The 9,968-nt window shown below is 41.2% G+C and overlaps 1 protein-coding gene across 1 annotated transcript; it reads left to right on the plus strand.

The window, feature by feature from the left end:
• Positions 1–1,194: 1,194 nt before the first annotated feature.
• On the plus strand, positions 1,195–9,534 carry pskh1 (protein serine kinase H1). The gene is made up of 4 exons (XM_017033315.2): positions 1,195–1,625; positions 3,150–3,979; positions 5,715–6,626; positions 8,210–9,534. Exons 2-4 carry the CDS (start codon positions 3,908–3,910, stop codon positions 8,525–8,527), a joined length of 1,302 nt encoding a protein of 433 aa, XP_016888804.1. The 5' UTR covers positions 1,195–1,625; positions 3,150–3,907; the 3' UTR covers positions 8,528–9,534.
• The last annotated feature ends 434 nt before the right edge of the window (positions 9,535–9,968 follow it).

Here is a 9,968-nt window from a genome sequence, read left to right on the forward strand (position 1 = left end):
TAAGTATATATCTAAATATATATATAATGTTATAAAGCGTCAAATAGTCTGGAAAAAAGGCAGTAAACCCTGAGGGTTTGTGTTCGAACAGGTAGCAGTAAAAGTAACATCTCACACTGTTTTTGTTTTCATTCGTCACCACAGGCGATTAATTGCGGACGAGATACTCGTTATCGTTCAGTACCCGGTCTACTCTGAACTTCTAAAAGGAGCTTTGAAGGACTTTCTTGTACTTTTCCAACACAGATGTCAGCACTTTGTCAGGGGGGACTTCTCTCCGTATCCAGGAAGTGACGTAAAAGGCCTTACTGGGGTCGAAGAAAGCTGAGGGAGGTCGTCCCGTCTCCACAAAAGAAGCTGGGCGAAGAGGAGCTCAGTCAAGTTGAACACAGACGCAGGAAAAACACACGGGAAAGTAGAGGTTTAGCGCCTACAAAATAAAAGCACAAAGTCCCGTTGATGGAATAATTAAAAGTGAAGCTTTTTGTTTTACCTTCGATGTTAAAAAAACATACAATAGTTTGTAATAATTATAGTTTTCTGTGTTTCTGTCTGACTAATACGTGCCTTGTTAAATTAGAAATGTTTCCCCAGACTCTAATATTTAAAAACTCTGCTGACGAAGCTGCTGCTCATTGGCTTCATCGACACTGTGTGGTATTTGGCAGGAGGCTACAGCGTTCATTAATTTATATTGAAAAGCATGTACTCTGGGCCTACAGTACACCCAATTACCTGTTATTTATGGACGATAAGTACTGCAGTCCCGATACTCACCAGTTAGCCAGGTTCATATGCGTGATGATTCAAACCCTCAACCTGTATTCGAGTAAACACTCAACAACTCGATTCGATAACATGTAAGATGATACTATAGAATCGCGTAAGAAAGAAACTTTTTTTTTAAATGAAAAAGTATACGTTTATGTCAAAATTGTATTTAGGTTGCCCCCTCGTGGCCATTCAAGAGTACATAGTGTTGATACTATCGAATAATGTTTTCTACAATATAAGGATAGCTAGTCCTATCGAAATGATCGACAATTGATAACCTTATTGGTCGTATTTATCAACGGTTGACCAACAAAAGCAGCGAAACTTTTCTTAAACTTCGATCCGTGGCAACACGGTGAATATATCAATTTATTTTCGATTATGGTAAAGATTTAACCTTAGACAAATGGCAAATCTAGGGGTGTTTTATTTTGAAAACGTAAGACGGACCCCGAGTCCTTCATTCCCGTTTCTTCACTCCCCTCTGGGTGGGAGGAAGGTGGTCCTGGAATGAAGAGGGAGAGAAAAAAAAACACCGTCCGAAGAACAAACGACGAGGAGGCTTTGCGTGTTTTTGTACAGTTTCTCCTCCGTTTAAAACACTTCCTCGGTTTAACACCCAGCTCGTTGAAGAGGTGGGGGAGAGGGTTCGGCTGACGGGTGAGAGGGGGGACGTGACTCGCCTTTGTTAGGGGGGAGAAAGTTGTTGGAAGTTGGGCTGAAAATGGAGAACTCAGCTGAGTGAGAGTGAGTGGGGTGAGGAGGCTGAGCTTTGGCGAACGCTGAAGTCCTGCCCTTCTTTCTGCTAACGGACTGATAGCATCAACCGCTAACTCCGCTCAACTTTTGAGGTAAGAGTCAAAAGTTTACTCTTCTTTTTTTTTTACTCCTGTAACGACGGTGGCGCATTTTTAAAGTTTGATTTAAGTAAATTGTCTTCATTTTTTTACGAGTGTTGTCGAAAGGAAGAAAAACTCACAGAACAGGGTTTTGGCTCCAGAGAAAAACATTGACATGACTTGGGCCTGTTCGTTTTTTTTTTATTGTGTCAACTTAAAGGTGGAGTAGACAGTTGTTTTCTAAAGAGATACTGAATCAACAACAATAAATTACTATTGGTTTGATTTTTAAAAATTGGATGTAGGAGAAATGTAGCGCTGCTCAATTGTGATCAGGGCGTTTTAGGGAGGGATATTTAACAACAAACTTAGACACCAGTAGGTGGCAGTAAGTCGACTTTTCGGATACAGAGTTGCAATTAGAAACTAAGGAAGTTAGTAGAAATAACTATTTTAGCTTAACGCAGAAAAGGGATGTGTAGCTAATCTATTAAAAATCTTTTTTTACTGAATGCAAATAAAAAGTACATTGAGTTGAGTTTTTTCTTTTTTGGGGCATTTTAATTCATAACTTCGATTTAAAAACAGTTTACTAATGTCTTAAAACCCTCACCTTATCAACAATTATTGTTAATAAGTGAACTTTGTGTGGCCACGTCCAATTTACTTTGTTAGTGGATTATTGTGTTGCAGGTTTTCTTTTCTTTTTTAACGCAGTTAGACGTAGCTGTTAAAGCTGTACAAAAATAGAATTTGTTAGAGTTTGTTTTGAGATGTAAAGGATGTGGATGACCTTATAATAACGATGAGCTACAATAAAAATCCTGATATGACTGTGCCATATTAAAATAGATGCTAGTCGCAAACCTAAGTGCTAAAAAACGATTAAGAAAAAAAATTGTAGAAAACATGCAGGAAAATTAGGTTTATTAATAGTCTGGATTGGCCGCTTAAGATCTTGTTAAATGTTTTAGGTTTATTAATAGTCTGGATTGGCCACTTAAGATCTTTTCCAATAGAACTGTGTTAAATGTCTGAATATGCTGATAGACGTGAGTGACAGCTGGAAGGTACACTAGCCTAAATGCAGGCATCATCAGCGAATATAGTGTTTTAAAACTTTTTTACTGCTACTTTAACTACCATCCCCTAAAACGCCCCTGTGGGTGTCATTAAGAATTGTAGCCTTAAAATGAAACTAGAGATGGCCAAACACTCATCAACTAAGTCTTATTAATTTTTAATACTCAGTTTATCTTTCAAATTCAGAGCAAAGGGAAATTTCTTTCTGGAGCCAAACCCTGCGTTATTTGATATTTTACATCAGATCTGACGTTTTCTTTTTTGAGTTATGCTAGTCACACACACAGATATGTGGGTGAAAACACGACCACCTCTGTGGAGGTAATAATGAAAACAATCTGCTCCTGTCATGTCGGCCTTCAGCATATTCTCAGACACCCTGCCTGTGTATGTGGCGAACCAAACCACAGACACTCAAGTTTCATGTTGCATTTTATGTTCTGTGTATTTCAGAGCCTCCCTTTGCTGCTCTCCAGCCTGAGATTCTCCAGGGGAGCTGCTTTATCTGCGGCAAGACCACTGCTGACACTGCAGCTTCTCCCAATGGATCAAAGCATAGCTGGTGCTTCGAGTGTCTGTGGAAGCTCTACATGAATCCTCTGGATGGTGGAACTTTTCTCTTGTAGGCCACCGTATTTGAGAACTGTTTAAAAAGAAACTCTGTGCCCTGGACGAGGAACCTTTTCTATGATATGTCACTGTTTTTCTCCGGGGAGCTCTTGCACAAAGTTTTTTGTTTTTTTTTTTCTTTCCCCACGACACTCAACTATTTATGCCATCTGTGATGGGACCCTGTCAGCTTCTTCATGGAGTTTGAAGCTGCCCCCTGGCTGCTGACAATGTTTCCTGTTTGTGTGTGTACAAAACCCATCGGCGAAAGTCTATAACAGAACACCACCACAACAACAAGACAACCAGTGATTTAGGCCTTTCTGGATGACTCAGGACACACAGTGTGCTTGCCAAATGCTTTCGTGAACTCTTGACTTTTGAACTGGACTTGAGTGGATGTGTACTCATGATCTGTGACTGCTGATGCCAGCTCATCTGGACTGTGAGTGGGTGTAATCAGCTTTATTCATGAGCCCTCCTTCTGAGTCCGGGTACTGTCTGGAAGTTGGATGTCCTGAGGTTGTTGAATCAGCTGTTGCGGTGATGAGGCAGGACTCCTGGTGGCCTGTGTGGCTGACTGGGCACTGGCCCAAAGTGATATGATGGGTTGCAGGAACAGTAAGGTCCTCCCTGAGCCTCCAGGGGATGTCCAGTTAGACCTCGTCAAAAAGGTCAGTATAAAAGAAGATGAAGTTGCAGTCGTACTTGTTGTTTCACAGTGTTCCAATCAGGAATTCAGTAACAGAAAACCAGAAACCATGGCTTGTGTTCAGAAATCTCCCATTTTCAATTGACTTTTGTGGTGTGTCTTGTGGTGTAGCCTCTCTTGTGCAGGCACAAAGGCATTAACTGCTCTCAAACAGTATGTTTAACATACTCTTTTCAAAATACTTCAACAACATGTATGTCTGCCTGACATGAATTTTTAAATGTAGTTTGCTAACAACAAAACAAAACAGCATAGCAGAACGCCCAGAAGACATCTGAGGTTAAGCAGTGCTTTGAGCGCCCTCTGCAGTAACGCATAATACTGAAGACCATCTCAGCCGTGCTTTACTTGGAGTTTAACCTTCCCGGTTGAAAAGAGATTCCAATTTTTGATAAAAACCGACAGCCCAGCTTTGTTGTTTGTCATGCTGTGCCAGACCATCGCTTGAACAGCCAAAGATATTCAATTTGCATTGATACAAAACAGCTTTAAACTGGAAATCCTCAGACTAAGAGGCAAGAGACAAAAAACATACCGTTTTTTTTTGTTACTCCGAGAAGTTGAAACAAATTTGATTTTATTGATCAGCGTTTGCTGTAGTTTGCACCGCGAAGGGCTCAGAGATGATAACGCGTTACAGATGTCTTATTGTTGTTTTGTATTTGGCCTGAACTGTCAGTATGGAAATGCAAGACTCGGTTGGAGGTATTGATTACACTTTTGTTGACGAGAGAACAGATGTCTGCCAAAGTTAGGACGTTTGCTAATCATTATTGACATGACAGATTCATCTGATGGATATTTCCTGAATTCTTCCATTAGTTTTTTAAATGCATAAAATGGTGTAAAACAATTGTTGTAATTCAACCCAGACTCACAATGAGAAACCATCTTAACCTAACTGTCACCGTCCTAATAATAATTATAAACGCTTCTTTAATTTTACATATTTTTTTGTGATAACCCTTTTTGGCCACATCACCAATCTATACACAGAACCTTTTATACATGTCTTACTGACTTAATTTGCCTCTTTTTATTCAGCTCATGCTGGCTGAAACCCACCCACAGCATATGGTTTCAATACTTTAAATGTTTTTCCTCCATTTCATTTCCATAAGTGAAGTGGTTGTGCATTATGCTCCCAGCATATCTAAAGTGCAGTGGAACAGTTTGATACTGCACCTTAATGCCTTCTCGGCACCGCTTTTGCAATATTGCTGTACATCCTGTGGTTGTCGATATTCGTCCAAAGTTCAGACATCTGTTGGAGTGTGGAGGTTAAATTCAACAGCTAAATCCCAGTTCTGAAGGAGCAACTGCATGATCGAGCAAAATATGCCTGGAGTGCAGCTTGACCTTAAAGTATCTCTTTGTTCCAGATTAGTGAAAAGCACAACGATTCAGCTGTTAGCATAAAAAATGGAACAGGAAAATAGTTCTAATTAGTGGATTCAAGTCTTCCATTCCTGCCCGTTTGGTTGGACCTTAATAATTTGCCCTGTCTCATAGAGTGAAAGGAAAATTTCTATAATGCTTCTGTGGCTGCACAAGTATAGCACAAAGTTCTGTACCATACCATACCGAGGCGAAACCAGTAATCATTTGGCTGCTAGTAGATAAGCTAAGTATGTTATATGCTAATTGTTCTGTGTTTAGAAGTAGTTCCATCGTTGATGACTGTGTTCATGTTCCAGGTTGATCCTCCTCCGCTGCCGCAAACAGATATCTTTAAACACTTCATACGTGGAGATGGTACTGCAAGCAAAATGGGCAGAGTTGGGGACAAGTCCGACTCCACCTCCCCGTATCAGGCACAGGCCCAAGCATCCACTCCAACCGCTTCTGCCCAGTCACCCAAAGACCCGTCCGAACTGTCGGACCCACAGAGGAAGAAGGTGGCAAAATATCGAGCCAAGTTCGATCCCCGAGTCACTGCCAAGTACGACATTAAAGCTCTGATAGGACGCGGGAGTTTCAGCCGCGTGGTTCGCGTGGAACACAAGAGCACGCGGCAGCCTTACGCTATCAAGATGATCGAGACCCGGTACCGGGAAGGAAGGGAGGTGTGTGAGTCTGAGCTGTGCGTTTTACGGCGGGTTCGTCACACTAACATCATCCAGCTGATGGAGGTCTTTGAGACCACCGAACGCGTCTACATGGTGATGGAACTGGCCACCGGGGGGGAGCTCTTCGACCGGATCATCGCCCGAGGTTCCTTCACGGAACGGGACGCCACCCGCGTGTTACAGATGGTTTTGGATGGCGTCAAGTATCTCCACACTTTAGGCATCACTCACCGAGACCTGAAGCCGGAGAACCTTCTCTACTACCATCCTGGAGCTGACTCCAAGATCATCATCACAGACTTTGGTTTGGCCAGCAGCAGGAAGAAGGGCGATGAGTGTCTGATGAAGACCACCTGCGGGACACCGGAGTATATCGCACCTGAAATCCTGGTCAGGAAGCCCTACACTAACGCGGTGGACATGTGGGCACTGGGGGTGATATCGTACATCCTCCTGAGTGGAACCATGCCCTTCGAGGATGACAACCGCATGAGGCTATACCGGCAGATCCTGAAGGGGAAATACAGCTTCTCTGGAGAGGTAAGGAGCTGCATTAGAGCCCTGGTTTTATTTGATTTATTTTTTCAATAACAAAACATTTGAAAGAACAGCAGATACATTCTTCTTTTCTATTTCCTTGCTCAAGCATTGCCAGGGGTCATTCTAAATACTTGTTTTCTTTTTCTTGACCAATTTGTATTACTAATGTTTGCCTTATGCCCCCAAAATATAATATATATATATATATATACATATATTTATATGGATTGCTGTCATGTGTATCTACTCTTTCCTTCCTTACTTTAAGGAGGGTTTTTACAAAAGTTAATATTTGCCCCTACATAAACACACTGTGGCTTAAAACCCATAAACACACACTCCTGTGGCTTAAAATCTTTCTTTCTTTTTTTTCATTTCTCTGTGCTGTTTCAGTACCAACTCCAGGTTTAATGTGTTAAGGCTGTGAGCCACCAAATCTGAAAGGCATTTTTTTTGCAGAAGAGCTTTTGAAGGCGTTTCTTCACATTTGACTCCAACATCTATTTGTTTTCAAGGACAAACTAATTTGAATCGGGTGCTGAAACCTGAGGGTCACCGAGGCTCGACACCATTCTCTCACTGCTTTCTTCTGTGGTCACGTATCGTTGATACAAACTTTCTGAAATCCAAAACTTTTTCAGAGCCATGGTCTCTGACACGCTGGCTGCAGTGGTGCAGTTTTTGTTTAACTCCTAACCATGTTTAACTGCGCTGTCGTTACAACTTGAGCCACACTGGAGCATGACAAACTCTGAAGGCATCCTGCTCCAGGACATACATCTGCTCGATAATGCTCACGTGTTCAGCACCAGTGCGACCAGAACCAGGCAGAACTCGACTCATTATTGACCCTCTGTTCCCTGGAGACGTCTTTATCTGTATGGAAGCAGTAAAGTCTTTATCTGTAAACGATCATTTATTTCACATGTGCTTTAGTCAGCGTGAAACATTTAATTTAGGTTTGATTTGACTGGTCCTTAAACAGAGCACATGTAGTGTGCCCATGCTTCAGCTTTCTGTTGCTCTGCTGCCCCCTTGTGAATGAAACTCTCAACGCTGCTCAAGTGTTAAAAATCGAATTTACTGACTAATTACATTGAGTTATTAAAATCTTAAAATGCAATGAAATTGGAAAATCTGAAATTTAGTCTGACATATAATTTCTTTAGGCCAGTAAATAAATAAAATAAAATAAAATAAATAAAAACTTAGTTCCAGGGATGTAACGAAACACTCAACTCACGTTAGGATATGATTCGCAATTTATTTGTTCATAATACAATTTTGCCACAGTTTTCTTTTTGAACCACAGGAACATCAGAACAAATTTAGGTAAATGTAGATAAAAAATGACCTTAAAGTTTGTCCTAAAGAAGTGTGAAGAACTGATGCCTTCGAGGAGTAATGATAGATGGCTCTGTTTCCACAAAAAAAAAAATCAGTAAACTTAAAGTTTGTCCTAAAGAAGTGTGAAGGACTGATGCCTTCAGGTTTCAAGTTTTCACAAAAACAAGTTTCAGAAAATAAAGAGCAGTGACAGTGAAATTTGAGCTTTTTGTCTCACATGTGTCTTTCACCTGCAGCCATGGCCCAGCGTGTCCAACCTGGCCAAGGACTTCGTGGAAAGGATTCTGACGGTGGACCCCAGCGAGCGACTCACGGCCGGCCAGGCCCTCAAGCATCCCTGGATCATCAGCATGGCTGCGTCGTCTTCCATGAAGAACCTCCAACGCTGTATATCCCAGAACCTCCTGAAGAGGGCGTCCTCCCGCTGCCACAGCACCAAGTCGGCCCAGTCCACTCGCTCCAGCCGCTCCACCAAATCCAACAAGGCTCGACGGGTGAGAGAGAAGGAGCTGCGGGAGTTGAACCGTCGATATCAGCAGCAGTACAACGGTTGAGTCAGACTGGGGAGGAAGTGTGAACTGGTATTGAAGCAGAACAGACAATGACTCCCCCGCCGCCCTCCACATCAAAACAAGACTTGAAAAAAAGAGAGCTTTAACTCAAAGCTCTAAAAAAGGAATCCTGATCTGTAGAGACAGTGAAATCAGTGAACTTCATGTGAAAAAAAAAACACAGAAGGACAAACCAGAAAAGATCATCTCTTTATCCATTCCTTCAACTTTTCCTTGGCTGGACGACGCCCTCCACTCTTTTTCCTTTGTGTCTTTCCATTCCTGAGTCTCTACGTATTTATTTATTATTAGTAGTCTCCATTCAAACGGTCACTGGATAATGACCTTTCATGAGGATCTGTTGAACAGAGTTCTGGGTACTGATTTATTTTTTTCTAAGATGAAGAAAATGAAACTTCAAAAAAAAAAAAATCGGGGAAATAACCTCCCCTCACTCATTCCTGATTAAATCAAAAATTGCTGTGAATTTGTTTTTGTCGTTATTGTACAGACCTTGTCTCTCTTAAGATATGGCTGATGGAAACACGCTGCAAAACCAGCCACACCCCCCGAAGCCCGTCTTCTAATTAGCCACTTCTAAGCTCACCCTAATCTTGCCGTTGTCGTTTTTTTTTTTTTTCCCTCTATATTGCTAAGAAGTTGTGGGAAAATTGTGAAGCTGTTTTATCAGTCTGAATGTGTTTGTTCTAGAAAACAGGCGTTAGTGCTGTTCCCAAAGTTCAAGTTCTAACACACAGGACAAAAGCTGGACCGACAGCTGAGGTTTTACAGAGCACAGTGTCACACGTCTTTGTTTGGAGGAGATTTTGCAAAATGTAACAACTCCCTGGAACTGCATCAAGGAATTTTGTGTTGATTAGAAGAAAAAAAAAGAGAAAGTACCTCCCCCTGCAGGATGTGCGATTAAGTGCATCCAAAAGCATAGCTGCGAATTGTGGTTTCAAGAACCTCCATGACAAGGCATTCAGAGCTAATTCACTAAATCTTAGCTTTTTTAAAAAAAAATTTCCATGACAAGGCATTCAGAGCTAATTCCCTAAATCTTAGGGAATTTAAAAAAAAAAATTATTGTAATTCCCTTGAAGATGGGGGGGGAAAAAGGAATTAAATTAAAAATAAGTGAAATTCCCACACTGTGCGACAATAAAAAAAATATTTAAACTGAAATTCTTTGGCCTCACTGCCCCTTCTTGCCCTTTGTTTTTTTTATCATGAAGTGACTAAATTCCAAATGTAAAGAAATCTTGTTGATTAAAATCCCTGACATTGACAGAATTAAAACACGACACAACAAATCAAGCTGTTACCGTAATGTTTGTAAAAAAATCTGAAACATTCAACATCCAAACCTATGGGAATGTGAGCTGCAATTTAGTGACACGGTAAAATAAAAGATGAATCTTTGTGTTTTTACTGAGGGAAT

The sequence above is a fragment of the Cynoglossus semilaevis genome, chromosome 6 (assembly GCF_000523025.1).
Source record: "Cynoglossus semilaevis isolate Cse_v1.0 chromosome 6, Cse_v1.0, whole genome shotgun sequence".
Lineage (NCBI taxonomy): Eukaryota > Metazoa > Chordata > Actinopteri > Pleuronectiformes > Cynoglossidae > Cynoglossus > Cynoglossus semilaevis.

Bases quoted from the DNA above. Each gene is read 5' to 3' on its own strand.
- pskh1 (XM_017033315.2), top strand. From the start codon at position 3,908: ATGATGGGTTGCAGGAACAGTAAGGTCCTCCCTGAGCCTCCAGGGGAT. The intron at 3,980-5,714 runs GTCAGTATAAAA...TTCATGTTCCAG, and splicing joins AGTTAGACCTCGTCAAAAAG to GTTGATCCTCCTCCGCTGCC. The intron at 6,627-8,209 runs GTAAGGAGCTGC...TTTCACCTGCAG, and splicing joins AATACAGCTTCTCTGGAGAG to CCATGGCCCAGCGTGTCCAA.